Source organism: Coturnix japonica, chromosome 1, assembly GCF_054131305.1.
Source record: "Coturnix japonica strain WE chromosome 1, WE-NBRP24, whole genome shotgun sequence".
Classification (NCBI taxonomy): domain Eukaryota; kingdom Metazoa; phylum Chordata; class Aves; order Galliformes; family Phasianidae; genus Coturnix; species Coturnix japonica.
The window spans coordinates 476,726-499,107 of record NC_140663.1 but is presented as its reverse complement, the minus strand read 5'-3'; the positions used below and the strand labels follow the sequence as shown (position 1 = coordinate 499,107).

At 48.9% G+C, this 22,382-nt stretch overlaps 1 protein-coding gene and 1 long non-coding RNA gene across 13 annotated transcripts in view; one reads left to right on the top strand and one right to left on the bottom strand.

Annotated features, from left to right (window-relative positions):
* AHCYL2 (adenosylhomocysteinase like 2) overlaps positions 1 to 21,457 on the bottom strand; it is a 36,176-nt gene extending 14,719 nt beyond the window's left edge. The window contains exon 1 of one of the 5 annotated variants that reach the window (XM_015854660.2): positions 21,080 to 21,457. In XM_015854660.2, the coding sequence (XP_015710146.1) occupies positions 21,080 to 21,424 (345 nt within the window). In that variant the 5' untranslated portion in view covers positions 21,425 to 21,457. Of the gene's footprint in view, positions 1 to 1,161; positions 1,323 to 3,963; positions 4,293 to 15,408; positions 15,826 to 17,593; positions 17,733 to 21,079 lie in introns of those variants that run through there. The other 4 variants (XM_085511046.1, XM_015854892.3, XM_015854743.3 and 1 more) reach the window with 4 other exon arrangements.
* LOC107309846 (uncharacterized) lies at positions 12,939 to 17,866 on the top strand. Of its 8 annotated transcripts, none has more exons than XR_014932657.1 (3): positions 12,939 to 13,058; positions 14,990 to 15,082; positions 17,687 to 17,866. It is a non-coding gene; the product is annotated as an uncharacterized LOC107309846 (long non-coding RNA). The 8 variants fall into 8 exon arrangements; XR_014932649.1 differs by lacking the exon at positions 17,687 to 17,866 and adding an exon at positions 15,965 to 16,088; XR_014932651.1 differs by lacking the exon at positions 17,687 to 17,866 and adding an exon at positions 15,550 to 15,687.
* Positions 21,458 to 22,382: the final 925 nt, after the last annotated feature.

Below are 22,382 nucleotides of genomic sequence, written 5' to 3'. Positions count from 1 at the left end.
TAACATCCCTTCCAACCCAATCATTCCATCATTCTATGATCTGTAACATTCCTTCCAACCCAACCATTCGATTATTCCATGTCCTATAAAGTCCTTTCCAACCATTCCTCAACTCTATGACCTTTAAGGCCCTTTTCCAACCCAGCCCATCTTGTACAATCAGAAACAAGACTTGCAAAACTCCTTGGACTTTGCTATGGGCAAAATACAAGTTGACACGGTGCAGTGGGATTAAATATTTACATCTCCAATTTACTACAAACCATTAGTTGAGTCTATTAACTGAACCCTCGGGGTATTCTGAGAAGGTGGTTTTGCTTGAAGAAGTCACCTCAGCATAAGGAATGTGACCCTTCTCTGGGAACATAAAGCTGAGTTTGGGGGGTTAAGCAGCAGCACTGTGCCCATACAGTGGGTTGTCAGAGCCCCTTTTTGGGCTAGAAATCAAGGGAAAAGGTGATGGGAGCTCCTTCAGCCCTGGGAATCGCGGTGGGTCCTGGTGGGACCTGAGCACACACAGCGGGGTTTATATTCCTTTCCTAAGAAGCTGTTGGCCTGAAATAGCTTTTCTTCTTTCATTTAAACCCATTCAAGGTGCAGTTAATCCAAGCAGTGCAGCAATTGCATTCAGACCTCTCAAAGTGTTTCTGTGTGCAGGAGTATCTCCATCATGTTGGCTCTGTTCAATGAATGGGTCACACAGAGGAGCTGCAGGTGGAACCTGAGCTGCAGAAGAAATGCCTCCACAGGTGGCAGCTGGCTGTGCTAATTAGAAGGGATTAGGAAGGCTTGGAGAGCTGCAGGTGTGTGACTTAGGAGTTGTTCCGATGCTGTGGTTCTCCACCTCCAGCTGCTTCGATCTGAGAAACCTGAGCCACAAGTGTTAATGTGCAATGAGCCACGAGTCCTCATGTGCAAATGAGAGAAGCTTTGCTTCTAGCTGGGGATGTTCTTGGGTCCTTGCACCGTGGTTCAGGTGCCCGCAGCTCATCCTGGTGCAACACAGACCAGCCCCGCTGCACCGAGAGAAAATGAAGAGGAGTTCTGCAGAAAGGAGGCTCCAAAAGAGGCAATTTTGGGGAAACAAAGGAAGACAGAGATAGAAAGAGAGGGATGTTGGGGGCAGGAAACGACCTTAGGGTGCCTGGGGGCTGCCCTCACCTGGGCTTTCCTCCCTGCATCGCCATCGACATTGTACTTCTTCTTGTTCATGCTGCGGGTGCTGGCGGCTCCTATTGCGGCTGCGGGGGAAGGAGGCAGGGAAGGTGCAGCAGCAGGAGGCTCCTGGGCTCCCTTTGGGCTGAGGAACCCCAGCTCTGTGTGACGTTCCCACCTCCAACCCCACTTCTGCTCCCTGAGCTCAGAGCGGTTTTTACTGCGTGTGCGTAACAAAAGCTGATTTATATAACCAGGCCATTTCCTCACCCGCTATAATTAACTTGCTAATTAGGCTCTTTTAAACTCGGGTTCTCCCCCAACCTTCTTTTTGCCCAATGTCAGATGATGCCATTAGCAGAGCCTCATTAGAACAACATTAACTAACGAGCCACTAAAACAACAACGGCTTTTGTTACGCGGCAAAGTGGGTTCTCATTACAGCACTCCCGGAGCCCAACCTGACCCCACCACAGCTGATGCTTTAATTTCATTTCTGGAGCCCTTTTCCAAACACTTTGCTCTGACAGTGCACCCAAGATGACTCCTACAGAGAATCAAAGAGGGAGAACCTTTTATTTCCATAATGAATCAAAGAAGAGGCAGAACCTACATCTGGGCATTGTAACTGCATGGTCTCTAAGGACCATTCCAACCCAACCATACCATGATTCCATCATCTTTAAGGTCTCCTTCCAACCCAACAATTCTGTCATTCCATCATCTTTAAGGTCTCTTCCAACCTTACCACACCACGATTCCATCATCTTTAAGGTCCTTTCTGACCCAACCATTCTGTGATTCCATGATCTTTAAGGTCCCTTCCAACCCAACCACACCATGATCTCACGATCTTTAAGGTCCCTTACAACCCAACCATACCATGACTTCATGACCTTTAAGGTCCCTTCTAACCCAACCATTCTGTGATTCTGTGATTCCCTATTTCTCTACAGAGGGCACTGGGAATCAACGGACCATTGACCTCAACAGTGGTCCCAACACATCACTGTAATTTCATAAGCTCTATGTGATTAAAATCTGCTCTCAAAATAAAACTGGAGAACAGTCAACATACCATGAGATCCCATGTGGATCGTGTGGGTTTTGATGTTTGGTTAATAGTAAGAGCTGCGTAGAGGCTTGAAGTGAGTGTTAAGGAAAGAGTATACAAAGCTGCTTGAAATAATGACCTTAATGAGGATGAGCATTCTGCGGCTTAGGCTAATCATTATTTAAAGCGTGATCGTTCGCTTCCACGCTGACCTGAGAAAGCACGTAGAATTCAATTCAGTTGAGTTAAAATCAGGATCACAAACTCTGCTCAGAACTTAAATTCAGAATTTCAATGAAGTCATCAATGTGTGATGATCCTTATGGGTCCCTTCCAACTCCAGATATTCTGTTCTACAAAAACCCATTTCTTTGTAGCTGATGTACGTACAACGTGGGTGAAACGATAAAAGAAAAACAACAGAAAAGGAGCAAGGCCCTGAATGGTGAAATGTGGTCTTACAGAAAGAAGCTGCGAGATCCACAGAGCCCCGGGGAGCTCCACTGAGGGCACCTGATATGGGACATGGAGGGGAACAATGAGTTTGGAGCCAACCTCCACGCATGGGCTGCACTTGCAGACAAAGATGAAGCACTAAGAATAGCTTTGTATGAGCGTATAAACTTCTTATTCTGGTGACCTCAGTATTTTTAGAAGAAATACCAAGAGGCACGACTCCAAAAATAGAAAGAGATGAGTGGAAACCAAGGAAAATGAGTCCCGTGGACAACGCCGAGTCGAGCTCCAGACACACTCCCTCTGCCTCCCAGCCCTGTCTGCTTCTTGGAGCAAGGCTGATGTATTTTCAGCTGCCTGGAGAATTCTTTCCATCAGAGAAACCAAGCAGAGAAAAGCATATTTTCCTGTTTCCAACCCCCTCTGCTACCAACACGATGCACACACTGCCCTGAGGTGTGGCTGCAGTGTCAGAGATGCCATGGCAATGTCAGAATCTGATTTAAGAACTGATTTGATAACGAGAATTGAAAGAGTTAAAGAGATAGCAATTGCTATGCTGATCTCGTAGCTGATAAAACATTGAGTCCCCTGGAAGGTGCCGTGTTTTCTCCCACTCCTCCTCCCCAAATTGCTATAAAATTGGCTCTTAATACAACACAGCCATGAAATGGGGTGGCACATTGGGACCATGTCTTGTGTCAGTCACCTGCAGTTTGAGAGCTGATGGGTCCTGGCAGGGGAGCGTGTCCAGAAGATCCTGGACTTCATACTGATTCTCCTGCCAGCTGTGTGCCACTGTGTCCCAATGTCACCATATCCCAACACCACCACATCCCAACACCACTCAGCACCTTCATATCTCCATGTCATTGTACCTCAATGCCACCGTATCCCAATGCCATCATATCCTCATGTCATCATATCCCAACACTACCATATCCCAATGCCATCATATCCTCATGTCATCATATCCCAACACTACCGTATCCCAATGCCATCATATCCTCATGTCATCATATCCCAACACTACCGTACCCAATGCCATCATACCCCCATGTCACTGTATCCCACTGTCATCATATCCCAACATCATCACTGTATCTCAGTGCAACCAAATCCCAATGTCACCACATCCCAGTGTCACTGTAACCCAACCACTGTATCCCCAAATCCACCGTGTCTGAATGCAGACCAATGAGACCCGAGTGTGCCCAACTCCTCCTGAGACTTCCAGCTCTCCACAGCAGCCATCAGACAGTGATGTGGGAATGAAAATAGCATGGTAAATAACTCACCATCCACGCTGGCACATGGAAAGCAGGGCTGCAGGCGCTGCCATTCCCCAGCTCCATCAGTGTCAGCCCCATGCCCAGCTCCAGGAGTTTGCTGGGTTCATCATTTCTGCCCCCAATCCCATGCCGGGTGCCTTGCCCACCTCATTTCTGCAGCTGCAGCCAGCCGGATGCCTCTATTGCTGGATTTAAACTCAATATGGTTGCAAACAGGCTTTGTAATCCCATGGCTGTATGAAGGATCAGAAATAGTCTTAAAGGACTCGTGTGTTGCTCAGTCCCAAAGAAAAGCAGAGATGGAGCTGGCTGAATCAGCTGCAGCTCCCTCTGCTGCCAGTAGGCAGAAAAACCCAGGGCTAACACACCTCATACACTCCTCTTCTGCAAAGCAAATGGATTTTGTCTGAACCACCTCGATGAACAGAAACTGGGGAAAGTTTGTTGGGTTTTGGTGAGATTTTCACCCTGCTGGCACCGCTCCTCCTTCCTGAGTGAAAGCAGCTTCTGTTCAGCTCTGCTTCGAGCTTTGGGCTGTTTTATCCTCAGCTCCAAGCAACACACAAATACCTTACCAGCAAAAATGCAGCCTGGCTGCTGCAGCCCCAAGGGACAGGCAGCTGAGATTTCCCAAACCTACGGGATTTGCTCTTGCAGATGATGAACTGCAGAACTGATGAACTGTAGCAATTCACTCCCAACACAGTCACCAGAAGGAGGAAGAGCTGCTGACTTACAAACCATGCTGACACTCCGGGTTCTCTCTCCCACGCTCTTCTTAGCCTTCAAAATACTTAAATAAGGAACAAGGACACTTGGCTGTCCCTGTCAATAAAACAGGAATGTGGGTGAACAAATGGGATATGGGTCTTTTGCAGAAGCTGGGTGTGCTGATTATATGGGATCCAGTCCTGGTGGGCATCTACATCACCATCCTGCAGTCATTTGCACCAAGGGCCATTAGGTTGAATTTGGAGTGCACACCTGCATCGAGGCTGAGCTCAGCAGCGCTTTACACTGCTCAGAGAATGAAGATAATGAGAGTTTAATGCATACGATGGGCTGCAAAAGCCACACATGGTCACGAGGGGGAGCGAGAGCCCGAGGAAAAAGCATTTGAGCCTTCTGCTGTGAATAAAACCAGGGGAATCTGAGTGGGTGTGAGGTCCACCCAGCTTCAGGCTAACTTGTGAGCATGAATTCAACAAGTTAATTAATGTCGGGCTGCTCGCAGCTCCTGGCGCTGAGATCTCCTTCCCAAGAGGACAGAAAACAATGAATTCTCCCAATTCAAGACCTTTTGTCAAGTCAACACCAAAACAGAAGCAGCCTTTAAAGAAGCCACCCAGCTCTTACAAGCTGAACTCAAGTCTCATTTTCTCATTAACTTACTGCATTGTTACCTGAGTTCCGCCCTCTGCCTTCCACACAGCCCAGTTTAGGAGTAGTTGTGAGCTTGCTGCCTACCTGAACCTCCAACTTAACTAGAAGTGTTTGCAGAAACTGAAGGTTGGGGCTTTATGGCAAGAAACACCTTCCCAGGGCATGTGTACCTGCTGGGGTCTGCAAGATTTTATCATCAGAGAAAAATTTATGCTTGAAACAACTGATTTTCCCCATGGGGTTTCCAGGACTCTGTGGACACGGAGCTCTCTGAACAGTAAAACATCAGTACTCTGAACATGGCACATGGTTCTGCCATGGAGCAGGCAGCTTGAAATTGTGTCTTTAAAAGGCAAAAGTGCAGCCGGCACCAGGATTTGAATATTAGCTGAAAGAATGAATGGGGTTATACAATTCTGTTCAAACTAAACTTGGAGAGGAGGGAAGGAGAGTGAGAAAGGCAGCATCGCAGCAAGACTGCGCTGGCTTTAAACGACCATGTCATCATCTGAGTCATGGAATGCTAGAATCCCAAAGAGCCATGGAATGGATGGGTTGGAAGGGACCTTAACAATCACAGAACTACAAAAATCAACCTCTGTTGGAAGGGTCCTTAAAGATCATAGAATCATGGGATGGTTGGGTTGGAAGGGTCCTTAAAGATCACAGAATGGTTGGGTTGGAAGGATCCTTGAAGGATTCAGAATGGTTGGGTTGGAAGGATCCTTGAAGGATTCAGGATGGTTGGGTTGGAAGGGTCCTTAAAGATCTCAGAATGGTTGGGTTGAAAGGGACCTTGAAGAACTCAGAACAGTTAGGTTGGAAGGGACCTTGAAGGACTCTGAATGGCTGGATTGAAAGGGTCCTTAAAGATCTCAGAATGGTTGGGTTGGAAGGGTCCTTACAGATCTCAGAATGGTTGGGTTGGAAGGGTCCTTGAAGGACTCAGAATGGTTGGGTTGGAAGGGTGCTAAGAGGCCAGGAAAACCCGTGGTCATTTGACCCATCTGACTCACAGCAAAGGCTCTGCACATCCCGTGCCAGCTGCCCCTCCACAAACACGCTCAGCCAGAAGAGAAACGCTACAAGGGGAAAGAAAAGAATGATGATAATCTTATTATAGCCATTCCCTTGCAAGCCTAAACCCATGTTGAATATGCATCACCCCGGGCAGGCTGACCAATCCTTTGAGAACATGCCAAAGATCTCTGCTGGCAGAATGCTTTGCCCATACACCAAGCACTGTGCCACCAGCAGCAGCATCCCTCAGTCCCAGAACCATTTAATACTGGTTCGCTGCCATCTGCTGTGCTCCTGCTTGCTTCTGACAGCAGCTTTAGGGCGAAAAAGGAAAGAGATTCCAATTCCAAGCCACAGCGTCGCATTGCTTGGGCACAAGAACAAGGGATGACAAGTTGGGAGGGAGCTGGAAAGTTGCTTCAAGGTTCGTGGGGTGGTAGAGAAAGGGAAGGCAGGAACGTAAAACAATAACAAGAAGGACTGGAGAAACATTATAGATGTGGCTCCTAGGGACATGGTTAGTGGGCACAGTGGTGATGGGTCAACAGATGGACTTGATGATCTCAGAGGTCTTTTTCAGCCTTATTGATTTTATGATTTCAAGGCCCTCTAACCAAATCTCTGCCCTAGCACCCAATAAAGAAAAATCCAACCCAGTAATAAAACAAGAGCGAAGAACCCAAAACAAGGGTATTTGAGATGGAAAAGCTCCCCTGCTCAGCATCTCAGAACATCCCATGCTGGAAGGGGTCCATAAGGATCACCGAGTCCAACCTGCTCACACACTGCAAGCCCTCAGATTCACTGCAAACACCCCAAACTGGTGCTGGAAGTGACACTGGCTGCGTCACGCGCCGCTCGGCTGTCAATGAAGCAGGGAAAATTAAGTTAACGAGCAAAGCTTTAATCAGCAGACCTTGGCATAATCAGAGGCTGAGCTGCTTCAATAGGCAGCGACAACCAACTCCCCCTTCTGTTCCATTTTCCCATGGGAATTAAGTGACAGGTCCCCCAAGGGACACGGAGAAGCTTTCCCAGGAGGGATTACTGCCGCCCCGCGCTGTGCCCTGCAGCTCCTCACCCCAATCAGGAACCACGGAGATACGGCACTGAGGGACACACTCAGTTGGCATAGGTTGGGGTGCTGATATAGGAGATGCCCTCTTCCAACCTCAATGATTCCGTGATCCTACGATCCACGCGGCCACCAGCAGATGCAGTCACAGCTGTTCACCTTCCGTGCTCTGAGTGCCTGCAATGGGTCTGAAAGGTCTTGGGATGGACTGGCTCAGCTGGGACGGGCTCCTCTGAGCTGGGCTGCCAAGCACAGGGCACCAACCACCTTCTTGCCAGGACCCTGAGTGCTGCTATCAAAAATGAAAGCGTGCAGTTCCCATCCCTCCCCATATCACATCCTTTCCTTGCGAATGATGAGAGCTTCCCGGCTCTGAGCTCATCTCTCCATCCCACCAGGACTACGGAGTATAACCTCATGTGTTATTAATACAGATATAAAAAACAGATTAAAAAAAAAAAACACTCAAAAACCAACAAACCTCTCAGCACAGAACAAATGTGCCCGGAGAGGAAAAGACGCAGTCACTGTCAATGAGACAGCAGCGTCTTCAGGTTCATCAGGCCTCAGTGAAATCAAGCTTAACGAGCACTATTACCATCTGCTAATTGACGTGTTTTAATCACTTAGCAGCCAGCAGTGTGCCGGCAGCTATGCAATGCTCCGTGGATCCCAGAGGAGCCATTTGTCAGAAGTGCTCGGTGCTTCAGGAGGTCACAAATGCATTCTCCATCTCCACTCTTTGTCTGACCCATGCTCAGTGATGACATGCCAACACCAGAACCACAACCTGCCCAAAACACAGACTGACAGCATGGAGAAGGGGACTGACAGCCCAAGAGTGTCCTAACAACTAGATTTAAACTTGTTTCTGGAAAACAAACACAGCAGCACGTTTCTATGCCACTTAGTTCCCTCTTTCAGTGCACCTAAAATGCTTTGGAGTCATTTGGAGCCATTCTATAATGTACAGAATCACCGAGGATAGAAAAGACCTCAAAGGTCACCACATCCAACCCCAACCCCACCAGGCCCACCAAACCACGTTCCTAAAGACAATCACTGAGGATAGAAAAGACCTCGAAGGTCATTACATCCAACCCCAACCCAACACCACCATACTCACTAAAGCACATCCCCAAAGACAAGCACTGAGGATGGAAAAGACCTCAAAGGTCACCACGTCCAACCCCAACCCAACCCAACCCCATCATGCCCACTAAAGCACGTCCCTAAATGCAATCACTGAGGATGGAGAAGACCTCTACAGTCACCCCGTCCATCCCCAACCCAACCCCTTCATGCCCACTAAACCACTTCCCTAAAGAGAATCATAAAGGTTGGAAAAGACCCCTAAGATCACCACGTCCAACCCCAAACCACCCCCGCCATGCCCACCAAACCACGTCCCCCACCGCCACATCCCCACGGTTATTAATTTCAAAGCGTCCAAATTGAAGGTCAGGTTTTATAAGAGGATGTTGATGTGTTGTTTTATTGGCAATACAAGCACTGGACCGCCCACAGTCTGTGCAGTTTGGGTCCGGACCATGGGGATGCCTGAACTCTACATTCCTCAGGCTTCCAAAACACACTGAGTTCTGCTTCTGTTCCAATCTCTGAGTTATAACAGCGCCGAGCAGCCAAGAACAAGAGCCGAAGTGGTATTTATTTGCTTGAAATCCTGAATCCGTTACAGGAAATGGATCCAGAGAGCCAAATAACTGTGAGACATGAGTGGGATTTTTGTGCTTTGAATAAATGCACCAATATGTGATGTGTGCAGTGTACAGCAAGACGTGGCTGGATGGGACCTTGGGCAGCCTGAGCCGGTGGGGGGCAGCCAGCCCACAGCAGGGGGGGCTGGGAAGCTTTGGGGTCAAACCCAATCATTCTGTAGCAATATGATCTTTGAGGACCTTCCAACCCAACCATTCTATAGATCTGTTCACTTTACGGTATTTTCCAACTCAACCACTCTGTAGCTATATGATATTTAAGGATCCTTCCAACCCAACCACCCCATGATTCTATGATCTTTAAGGACCCTTCCAACCCAACCATCCCATGATTCTATGATCTTTAAGGACCCTTCCAACCCATTCCACAGTTCTACGATTCTCTAACACTGTTGAATGTGGTTAGAAATAATCCATCCACAACACACAGACAGGGTGAACCACACGGCTGCATTCAGGCAACTTCACAGGGACGCATTTCTACCATGGATCATCTGTCTTCGATGGAAATAAATGCCCCGATTCACTTCCCTGATCAACAAAATCAGACCAAAAACACGTCGTGTTCCCCTCAAATCCTCTTTCCTTCTGTCTATGCAGACAGAGTCATCCCGTTATGTACCAACGCCTTATGGAAAAGAAATAATCATGAAAAGAAATCACTATGGGAATCAAGCAGATGCTCTGCATATCACTTCTTAAAAAGACACCAATGGGAGCCCAACACACGAGCTGCTCCCCTCCTTCCAGGAGGGACATACTAGGTCGTATCTCCTCCCCCCAAATCTGGGATCAAAATGGAATGGAACAATATCTGTTGTATATCTGGTGAAATTCATTTCAGAAGAACGTAAATGTCAAAGAACTCCAATGAAGCAAACAGAACGAGAAGGATCCAGCTAACTTTGCCTATTTTCCAATCTCTTCATCCACCAAAGAGTTAAGCGTGTTTAATTGTGCACATAAGAGTATTGCAATTAAACCCACGGCGTGTCAAATCAACTTGAAATCGCTGCAGGCTCCGTGTGCCCGTTACTGCATCCAAGTGCCCCACGGGGTCAGGAACGGCCTCGGCGTCACGTTAAGGAACACAGCGCTGAGCAAGAAAAGCTCGGTCAGATATCCATCTGTTCAGACCTGTTGTTTGAGGCAGGCCTTGCTCTGAAGCACAATCCAAAGGCAGCCAGACAGCAGCTCTTGTTGCAACACGAGTGGAGGCCAATGTCATTTTTGGTGCAGAGTTCAGACGTGCGTCATTCCGCTCCGAGAAATAAAGCAGCTCTGTTCTAAACTGCTCCAAAAAGAATGACTCCTCCACGCAAACGTTCTTTCCCCAACCCCTCAAGTCCTATTTAAGAGCATCGTTGTCTCTTTTTAAGGGCTTTCACAGAAAATGACAATTAAAAGGAATACCAAAACCGGGAGATGACAAATTTATCGCAGGGCGCTGGATGAAGAGCTCAGCCCCACCATATTTCAGTCCATCAAGCACACAATTAAAAGCCTTTTTCTGCTCATCAGCTCTTTCTAAACGTTCAGCAGAGAAATGAGGCTGTTACCCGAGATCACCACTGCAGCAATCAGGCCATAAAAGCAGCAAAAGGCACAATGCAAAGTGTGCGAGCGCTGCCTTTGAGACAAGGGTTACCGAAGCCAATGGGCGTAGCATTACCCGTAATGACGCCTTTTTTTTCTGCAACAGAGCATTAAACACTAAAATGGATTTCAGAAATATATGCTGTCTCTTTCAATTCAGACCAGACTGTGCTTGGAACAGGCTAACGATAATGAGTGCATTTCACTTTGGCCCCATGAACCAAAGATTAAAATGCCTTTTTCCTTCCCAAGCATCAGAAATCCCAAACCAGCAGATTTTGGTGGCAGGCAATGGGGCTTCCCCACGCAGAATCGAACAAGAGTGAAATAAAATCCCATGTTTAAGTCTCTTGGAAGATACAGGCCATGTAATACACCATTTACCTACAGCCACCTCATGGCAGCCTATAGTTACTTCACGGTGACCTGCAGCCACCTTAGAGTGATCAATAATGTCTTAATAACTACCTATAATCTCCTTGTGGTGACCTACAACCATCTCACAGCTACCTACAATCATCTCATGGAGACCTACAACCACTTCATAGCAGCCTACAGCCACCTCATGATGACCTAAAGCCTCTTCACAGCAGCCTACCACAATCCCATGGCGACCTACAATGACTTCACAGTGGCCTACAGCCTCTTCATAGCAGCCTACAATCTTCTCAGGTTGACCTACAGATTCTTCATAGCAGCCTACAACCACCCCACAGTGACCTACAATCCATCCCCATCAACCTACAACCACCTCACAGTGACCTACTGCACCAAGAGCTTTCCATCCTGGGCTCAGCCTCTAAAATACGTTTCTGTCCAACAACACCAGGAGAACTGCAAGTACTCTGAGCAGATTTCAAATGAATATTGAATATGTGCAATGAATAAGCACATACTTCCTAAGGCCATTCAGCCATGCTCTCCGATAATGATCTCACTGTGTTGTGCTTTCAGCTCAATTATCCTCTTGCAGATTCTCTTTGTTGTCACATTAAAAAAAAAAAAAAGAAAGAAAGAAAGGAAGAAAAAAAGTTTTTAAAAGTATTAAATTGCTTGATAGCAAAGGGCAAGCTTCATGGCTAGGGCATGGGAACACACAAAGCAGCAACTGCATCCCATTTATTGGGGACACAACATGTTCCCTGACCTTAAAGGGCCCTTCCATCCCAACCATCCCATGACACTGAAGGACCCTTCCATCCCAACCATTCCATGACCTTGAAGGACCCTTCCATCCCAACCATTCCATGACCTTGAAGGACCCTTCCATCCCAACCATTCCATGACCTTGAAGGACCCTTCCAACCCAACCATTCCGTAACCTTGAAGGACCCTTCCATCCCAACCATCCCATGGCTCTGTGATCTTTAAGGACCCTTCCAACCCAACCATTCCATGGTTTTCTCATTCATGAACAAAACCAATGGATGGCTGAAGTGGAAATGCAGCACAAAAGAATGGGAAGGCTCTACACATCTATGGGCTTGGATGAGCTCCCTTACACAACCCAAACACAGCAGCAAGCAGCACTGTAGGAATAAGCATCCATAGCCCCACAAAATTCCAACTCCATTCCTGCAGCTCAGCAGAGCTTAAGATCTGAGCTCCATCACTCCCAGCATTACTGTCTCAGCAGGAGGAGAGCCCCAAGGGGCGGCTGTTGTGATACACCACGGGGAGCGCACACCTCACACCTCCAGAAACCTGGAAATCCCACAAAGCACAGACTGTGAGCAGCAACACATCAAGTGTAAGTGAGTCATTCACACCCTGGGCACAAATCTCACAGCATTTATCACAGTGGCAGCGTGCCTGCCAATAACGGGGGCTGGATCTCGCTAAACGTCTGTCAGGTTTGTTTGCAGCTCCTTTTCTCAAGGAAACACATCCTGCTTTTTGCACCACGGGCCTGTGGGACTACAGAGCTATTGAACAGTTGGGTTGGAAGGGATTTTAAAGATGGCAGAACCACAGGATGGACTGGGTTTGGGTTTCAGCAATTCTTTGACACTGATAAATCCAGCGCTTGAAGCCTTCCAGCACCATCCCCTTCAGGCTCATGAACCATCCCCTGAATTACACAGCTGCTGTTTCCCAAAGCAGTTCACGTGAAGAATAACTGCTGTTAAATAGCTGGAATAGCTGAAACCCAACACTGTGTACTTCTGCATTATCACAGCACACAGCCCTTATGCAGAAGCAAAGGAGTTCTAGGAAGGAGAGAGAAAAGAGAAATGGATGTTTGTCTTCTCAGCTGTGTACCTCCATGATCCACTCTGCAGACGGAGGTGGGTGCTGACCTGAATGCATTTTACGTGGGGGTAGGAAACAAAAGGAGTGGATGGGTGAGATGGATGAGGGAGCAGAATCCTCGCAGTGGTAATTGAGGCTCTGCCCCGATGCATTGTGATGTGCTGGGAGGTGCCTGGTAGGCGGCTCGGCTCTCGGCACGCGTCCTCTCCTTCTGTTTGTCTCTGAAGCACGTTCTGTGCTTTCCCTCTGTTCAGGGTTTCTCAAAAGCTGAATAAAGAGAAGGAAACGTGAGGGCTGGGGGGGCTGCACGTGCGTTAAGATGCTCAGAGATCAGCCAAGGACGGCTGTGCCTATGGGAAAGGAGAGCGGCAAAAGCGACACGAAAAGGAACAGCATTTAAAGCCGATTTTCACCCAGAATGCTTCCCTGATTCTTTCTGACAACCCAGAAATGGATTTGCCCAAGAGGCAGCACCATCCTCATGGAAGGGAATGGGCTTAAATTTGTTTTCCATGACAACACGGGGAAGTGCCAAGGATCTGCATCAGGAATGGCACTAAGTCAGCTCCAAGGATGAAGTGAGGACATGGCAGCATCCATCTCAACCCTAGAATCCTAGAATGGTTAGGATGGTAGGGTCCTTCAAGATCACAGAATCCCAGCACAGTTGAATGGAAAGGGACCTCAAAGCCCCCTCGCCACACTTCTTTCATGGGCTGGGTCTCCCCTACCAGTTTAGGCCACCCAAACCCCATCCATGGCCATGGGCAGCTCCATGGATGGAGCACCCACACTGCTCAGGTTCAGTCCAGAATCCCCACGGGATGAGAAGCTCAGTGCTCAGCCTCAGGTCTGCCCAGGCCTGGCAGCTGTCTGCACCCACTCAGCATTGCCACTGGGTGATCTGAGGTAGGATAACCCCAAACCTCACCCCTAAACCATGCGATGAATCAGCCTTAGTGCTGCTGCCCACAGCTCCAGTCCTTCCCCATGCAAGGTCTTTGTAGGCATGGTGGGGATGGGTTGGCATTTGGACTTGATGACTCCAACCCTTATGATTCTATGAATTAAATATCCCAAATACAGCTTGTCACCTCCCATAGGAGCAGCTGCTCTTTGCAATCCCCACACCAGCAGCAAACATCTCCCCACAGAAAGGTGAGGCAACAAGAATGTGACGGGGAAGCCACATCACGAGGAACGTCGGATCAAAATGCTTTGCATGTTCAGACAGCCCAGTGACTCATCTGTGGTCATTTTGTGCTGCATCTGCTGCGGAGAAACCAGAAAACGTTTCAGTTGATTTATATGATGAATAAGTCAAGGAAAAACGTGATGCCAAGTACTGAAAGTGCTTTGCTGTTGATCAGATCCCTTCTCTCAGCCTTCTCTCCTCCACGTGCACAGCCCTGGAGCTCTCAGCCTGTCCCTATCAGGAGGTGCTCCAGGCCCCCACTATCTCTACACTGGGCTCTCCCAGCTGTTCCCTGTCTAGAACTGGTGAGCTCAGCACTGGGTCTTTCTGGCCATGCTCTGTGCAATGCACCCCAAGGTCCCATTGGCCTTCCTGGTTCATGGTCAACCTTGGGTCAACCTATTGGCTACAAGGACCCACATGAGCTGGGTTGAAATAAAGCACTGGGAGGTTTATCCAGTGGATTCCTGGTCCATCTATATCTCGTGGTTGCAAGATGTCTCCAGACAGTGCAGATGAAACATCCACCAGCCTCAGATCCACAGAGAAGAGAGAAGTGATATCGCCCCACTGGATAAGAGGAAGACACTGACCAAGATCATCTCCGTATCACAAGACAGCCAAGCAAAGCCTCTTCCTCCTCACTTACTTCTCTGTTTCTCAAAGTCTCCTCCTATGTAGAGGTCAGTATGCATGTGGGGTGGGGGTGGGGAGTGAAATAACACTATTTTCCTTTTAATTTTATATTTTTTTTCCCTTCTTTCTCCTCAGCCACACAGAGAAATCCCACACCAGGTCTCCTAGAGGGTCCCTTCCAATGGATATTCCACGGTTCTAAGACTCCACAAAGCACTAAACAAGAAAGTGAGTCACGTTCACCACCTCAAACCTTCTTCTTCCACACTCCAGACTGGAATATTCTGGGGAGAACCCTTGTGCTGCTCCAGCACACGAGGGCTGCAAGGAATGCAACAAGAGGAACCTGACTTTAATGACAATGGTTGCCAGGGTTACCTTAATTCCATCGCAGCTCCCATAGTCTCCCAACTCCAACTCCACACCACTAATCAGGAGCCTTGCATAACATTAGTGCTGAATAACCCAATTTAAACCGAGTGAAAGGCCTGGATTGTTGCAGGGGTTGTTGACGCAAAAAGGGGGGGGGAAAAAAAAGAAAGCAAAACACAAACCTGTTTTGTTCTGGGAAGCTCTTCTGTGTCTGTCACCCTCATCCTTCCCGAAGCTTTGGGTGAGCCAAAGCCAAAGCGGAGCCGAAACGAAATGCATTGCTTCGTTAGGACAAATATGGTTCCCTGTATTTCCTTCTGAAGGAAAATAAAGCACGGCGACATGCCTTCAGCTCCCTGCATCGGGTTCTTCAGCACAAAACCCCATTTCCTACTACACCTTTTGATCAGCAAAGCTGAGGAGTGAGAGCTGTGTTCCATCACCTGCAAATCGCCTTCAATTAGCACCAGGTAGGAGAAGTGAGGGAGCATTTCCACGCTGATAGCCCACACTTGGCTGGGTTGAGGCAGGACACCACTCTAGAAAGAAGACAGAGTTCCCCTCCCACAACTCTTGTATTGAAGCCGAATTTGTTCTGCTTGCATTGTGCTCATCTGTGCATTGTTGGAATGCATTACAAAGCCAGACAGGGAGCACGGTGCTCTTCACACTGTTCTGTTGCTTGGTTATTATCCAGAGCTTTTCCCACCAGTTACAACCAACCCTCTCTCATTGCAGGAGGGCTGAGGAGGTAACAAACAAGAAATAATGAGAAACAGATCACGGAGGTACTGATAAGAAAAAGAAGAAATAGCTGATTATGTCACAGAGCTTCTGTATGCTGTTACCGCTTAGTTAATTGATTGCAATGAATCCTTAATTTCTGACCACCTACAAGAAAAATCACTTGAGTTTGATTCCAATGTACAGGAAACTGTGTGGCAAGATGGAAGATGTGGGCTACTGAAATCATAGAATGGTTGGGTTGAAAGGGTCCTTAAAGACAGCAGAGCCATAGGATGGTTGTGTTAGGTTGGAAGGGTCCTTAAAGATCATAGAATGGTTGGGTTGGAAAGGTCCTTAAAGATCATAGAATGGTTGGGTTGGAAAGGTCCTTAGGGATCATAGCACCATGGGATAGTTGGGTTAGAAGGGTCCTTAAAGACAGCAGAGCCATAGGATGGTTGTGTTAGGTTGGAAAGGTCCTTAAAGATCACAGAATCATAGGATGGTTGGTTTGAAAGGGTCCTTAAAGATCATAGCATCATGGGATGGTTGGGTTGGAAGGGTCCTTAAAGATCATACAGCCATACAGATTGTTGGATTGGAAGGGTCCTTAAAGACAGCAGAGCCATAGGATGGTTGTGCTAGGTTGGAAAGGTCCTTAAAGATCATAGAATGGTTGGGTTGGAATCATAGCACCATGGGATAGTTGGGTTAGAAGGGTCCTTAAGGATCATACAGCCATACAGATTGTTGGATTGGAAGGGTCCTTAAAGACAGCAGAGCCATACGATGGTTGTGTTAGGTCGGAAGGGTCCTTAAAGATCATAGCATCATGGGATGGTTGGGTTGGAAGGGTCCTTAAAGACAGCAGAGCCATAGGATGGTTGTGTTAGGTTGGAAGGGTCCTTAAAGATCATAGAATGGTTGGGTTGGAAAGGTCCTTAAGGATCATAGCATCATGGGATGGTTGGGTTGGAAGGGTCCTTAAAGATCATAGAATCGTGGGATGGTTAGATTGGAAGGGTCCTTAAAGATCATACAGCCATACAGATGGTTGGGTTGGAAGGGTCCTCAAAGATCATAGAATTACAGAATGGCAACTGCTCTTCTCATGCAGCCCTGTCACAGTTTGGGAATACCAACCCAAAGATCATAAAGCCACAACGTGCCCTCAGCCCAGCACCTCTACAAAGCACTTCTGCCTAAGAAGCAAAGGGCGCATACAACTGTTCCTATTTATATCATATTTTTCATTGCTGGAATCCAAAACAAACTCCTCAGCACGCTGAAAGCACACAGAGCACCAATACCTCATGCATCAGAATGAAATACTCAGGAGCTTTACTTGAAACAGGAGTTGCTGGAAAACAAAAGGGGTTTTCTCGTTGACTCTGGTACCTCAGATGTCAGCAGCAGAAGCACCGGTGCTGGATCCCTCTTGCTGGGAAGGCACAAAGTGCACGGAGAAAGGCATAACCAGGGACTGCTCTCCTCTCCTTTCATGGGATCCAGCAGGAATCCTGCTGAACCCTGAGGTATCCCAGGAAAAAGGTCGCTGCTTCATTTCAGAACAGAAAGCCCAAACCTATTGGCAAGCACCTTAATTTTCGCATTCCATGAGCCACGACTAAGCGGAGTTACCTTGCAACAGCAGCAACACACGTCTTCCTCGGTGTGAGCTTCCAGGCTTATCCCTGCTTATCCCACACCATTCTAATGTTCTGTTTGTCCCAGGCAGGGAAAGAGCACGGTGTCACCGGGTCAGCAGCAGAGTCCCTGCAAATGTCACCACGTCACGGAGCCACGTGTTGCCCCGCGCCGCTCTCCGTTTCACTCACTACACCCGTGATTCAAGGCAGAAAGCAGAAGGGGGTCAGATGAGAAACGACCTCAAATACAGCTCTATATCTCTAATTTCTGACCTCATGCTTTTTGTGCTCCCTGCAGAACCCGCTGCCTCACATTCCTCAGCCTCATTTTCCCGCTCGCTGCCTTCTCCCATTTCAATGCATGGGTTGACCTGGCAGCCCACGCAGATTTCCATTGGATTCAGCTAACAGAAAAGGAAGGAATTAACTCAATTATGGCTGAAAGTGAAGCATTTCGGTGGGATTATCACTAAGCAAAGCAGATATTTCTATGCCCTGCACCACTGCAACTCTGTAACGCATTTGGAATGACTTTCTTCCTTCAGTCACGTTATTCCCAGCACTGCCCCCAACTTCCATCCCTGTTACTCAACCAAAATTCAGGTTCTGGCTCCTTCCAGGCAGCCACAAGCACAGAATCTCCTGAAATCAGACTCTACCAGGAGATGGGCCCAGGGGTGTTGTATGCAATAAAAGCACATGGCCCCCAGCAATGAGATTTAACCAAGCAGCGTTCATCCAGCAGCTGTGCTCATTAGGAGAGCGCAGCCTCGGGGGAGCACTTAACAGCCTGGCAGAAGTAATGACTGCAGGTTGGAAGAACTCAGAGAGCAGAGAGAAGCACTCAAGGAATGCAGAATGAAGTGCAGGGCTCCCACAAAATCCCTCAGCTCCATGACACAGAATTCACATGTATTTATGGGGTAGATTGCGAAGGTATCACAGGAACACACCACAGAATGGTTGGGTTGGAAGGGATATTATAGATCATAGAGATACAGAATGGTTGGATTGGAAGGACCAGAAAGATCCAAGAGACATGAGAGGTTGGGTTGGAAGGGTCCTTAAGGATCATAGAACCATGAGATGGTTGGATTGGAAGGGCCCTTAAGGATCATAGAACTGTGAGATGGTTGGGTTGGAAGGGACTTTAAGGATCATAGAACCATGAGATGATTGGGTTGGAAGGGCCCTTAAGGATCATAGAAACCATGAGATGGTTGGGTTGGAAGGGTCCTTAAAGATCACAGAGCCATGGAAGGTTGGATTGGAAGGGTGTGTCCTGTGGCCACAAAGACCAATTAAGTCTCCTTCTCTGAAGACACTCAAAACCCATCTGGACACATTCCTGCCACAGGGAACCTGCTTTACCAGGAGTTGGATTAGGGGAATCTCCAGAAGTCCCGTTTGAACCATCACAGTTCTGGGATTCTGCAACAGTACAGCCACCAGCTCCGCCACTTTTGGACTCCTTAATGTAAGGACACACAAAACACAACGACCGCCTACCTGGCAAACTCAATGAGCAAACACGCTACCACCCAACCGTGGTACAAGCACAAACCTGGACCAGCAAGCAGCCAACGTGACTCAGGGCCCTGACTCACACCTGCAGGTGTAAGTTCATCTGTGGCTGTTACTCACCCAAAAACCCAGCCTGCAGCATGAGTGGAGAATGATGGCCCCAAACACAGCTTTAGTCTGGACTGGTTCTGTTCTCCTTATGCGCTGCTATGAGATTTTAAGCACAGGAGGGAAAAATAGATACAGGAATGAAATGGGGGAGAAAGGCTTCGGCAGCCTTGGAAAGAGTTGCTGAGTCCCTCTCCAAAGCCACAAATGATTTGGCAAGATTTGATGCAAGATCCCAACGTTTCTGGGTCAGCAGATGGGAAAATAGTCCAGAAAAGCCAGACTTGTGCTTTGTGTGTGAATTAATTTAGCTGTGGAGCCCAATGCCCTGAGTGGATTAACACACTAAATGGGCATCCCAATGGACAGCGAGGGTTGGGACAAGTCAGAACCTTCCAACCCAACCATTCTACGGTCCTCAAGGACCCTTCCAACCCAGCTGTTCTACAGTTCTGTGATCTTCAAGGACCCTTCCAACCCAGCTGTTCTACAGTTCTGTGATCTTCAAGGACCCTTCCAACCCAGCTGTTCTACAGTTCTGTGATCTTCAAGGACCCTTCCAACCCAGCTGTTCTATAGTTCTGTGATCTTCAAGGACCCTTCCAACCCAGCTGTTCTACAGTCCTCAAGGACCTTTCCAACCTGATTGTTCTACGGTTCTACAATCTTCAAGGACCCTTCCTACCCAACCAAATCATCCTATGGTTCAATGATCTTGAAGGATCCTTCCAATCCAACCATCCCATAGTTGTATAACCTTTAAAGTCTCTCCCAACCCAACCATTCTTATTCATAATCTCCCCTTCGACGTGACAGCACTGAGACGCACCGAGTTAAACACAGAAGGGCAAAATTCTGCCAGTGAAGGCCATAAACCTTCTGCAACAACCACCGTGACACGAACGTGCTCCCAATCCAAGAACAGCTGAAGATATAACGAGATAAGAGTTCACCAATCCACATTCTAAGGAGATAAGCCATTGATGACCCCCATCCAAAGGGTGTGAGGTGAGCACAGAGAGTCTGAACGGACACAGTGACAGCTCGCATAGGTGTGCATGTACCTGCAGGTACCCCTGGAGACACACGCGTGCAAACAACGTCCACACCTACAGGCTATGCACACAGCAGTACAGCTGGACACGTGCCTGGCACAGCCAGACACCTCATCACCCTTCCCATAATACCTGTTGTACCCAGGGCGTTTCCATGACCCCAAGATAACGGGGGAGATGGGAAGCCAACCAGCCAGGCACACCTATAGGGCAGTGTCCCCATCAAGGGTCACCCCATGTCCCCAAGCACAGGTACAGAAGCAGGTGGGGGGGAAGGGAAGGACACCAAGCACTGCCAAGGTATCTATTTAGGGGGTGGGGGGGAAGAACCATAACGTTATCCTTGTGGGGGAGTGACCCTGTCACCACTGTGCCAGATTGAGGGGCAGAGTCTCACTTCTGGGGGAGGTTTGGGGGGTGACCCAGCTCCAGTTACAGGAGGTTCAACCCAAGAACCACAACCCCAAGGGGAGGACCCCCCATGTCCCCATGTACCATCTCAGCTTCACTTCGTGGTGAAGGAGAGGGAAAACCACATACCCAAACACAGAGTTGGAGAGGGGAATGGGCAGGGGGGTCACTCCTTGTCCCCCAGCCTCAGCCTGTGGGGGTCACATCCCTTCCAAAGCACTACCACGGTGCTTATAACAAGGGGGAGGAACCCCATATCCCATCACAGGGTCCCCAAACACCGGGGCAGCCCCACAGCCCGGGTTTGGGGGGGGGTACAGCCTCACGACCCGGTGTGGGGGGGTTACAGCCCCACGACCCCCCCCCCATCCCCCCAATACCTTCTTAACGGTACGTGGCGCTTCGCTGACGGTCCCGTCGGGGCTGACCAGCGCTTCGGCCGCCGCTCCGCCATCCGCCGCCCCCCCCACGCCGACCCCCCCATCTCGGTGCCGGTGTTGAGGGTGGTGGGGGTCGCTCCGCTTCATGGCCGAGGCCTGAGGCACCTTCACGGCTCCCGGTGGGGGCCTCTCAGCCGCCGTGGCCGCTTCTCGTTCCGTTCCAGAACACGGAACCCCCGGGGAGGGGTGTGGGACACCCGCCGCATCGCAGCCCTTCTCCATGGGGCCGCTCAGCTCCTTCAGCTCCTTCAGCTCCACCGCCGGGGCCGCCACCTGCACCGACATCGCAGCCGCCGCCTCCGCCTCCCTCACAGCAACAAGGCCCGCCCCCACTCGCGGGGTATGATGGGACTCGTAGTCCTCCCGCCCCCTTCCCCTCCCGACCAATGGCGGTGGGGGAACTACAACTCCCAGCGAACCCCGCGTCGCATCTCAGTAAAGCGGCTCTAGGAGTGAACTACCTCTCCCAGCATCCCCCGCGCGGCGCCGCACCGCCCTCACTCCCGCCCCCATGGCGCGGGGGATGCTGGGAGATGTAGTTCGGAGGGAGCTGGGCCGCGTAATGGCGGCCGTGGGGGCTGCCACGATGGAGCGGCCTAAGAGGGGATGGGGAGGTGGGGAACGGGGCTCGGACATCGGGGTGTCGGCTCCGATCCGTCGGGTTATTTCCTCCGATATCAAACAGGGACGGGGACGGGAAGACCCACAGTGCCACCTGCTGGCAATGGATCCCCTCCCCTGGCTCATTATGGGTCCCCAAAAAGCCCTTAAAGCACCCAAAACATCCCCTAAAGCACCCCAAAACAGCCCTTAAAGTACCCAAAAACATCCTTAAAGCACCCCAAAACAGCCCTCAAAGTACCCAAAAACATCCTTAAAGCTCCCAAAAACATCCTTAAAGCTCCCAAAAACATCCATAAAGCACCCAAAAACATCCTTAATGCACCCAAAACATCCTTAAATCACCCAAAAACATCCTTAAAGCACCAAAAACAGCTATAAAAGGACCCAAAACATCCCTCAAAGCACCCAAAAACATCCCTTAAAGAACTAAAACATCCTTAAAGCACCCAAAAATATCCTTAAAGCACCCAAAAACAGCCCTTAAAGCACCCAAAAATATCCTTAAAGCACCCAAAAACAGCCCTTAAAGCACCCAAAGCATCCTTAAAGAACCCAAAAACATCCTCAAAGCACCCAAAAACATCCTCAAAGCACCCAAAAACATCACTAATGCACCCAA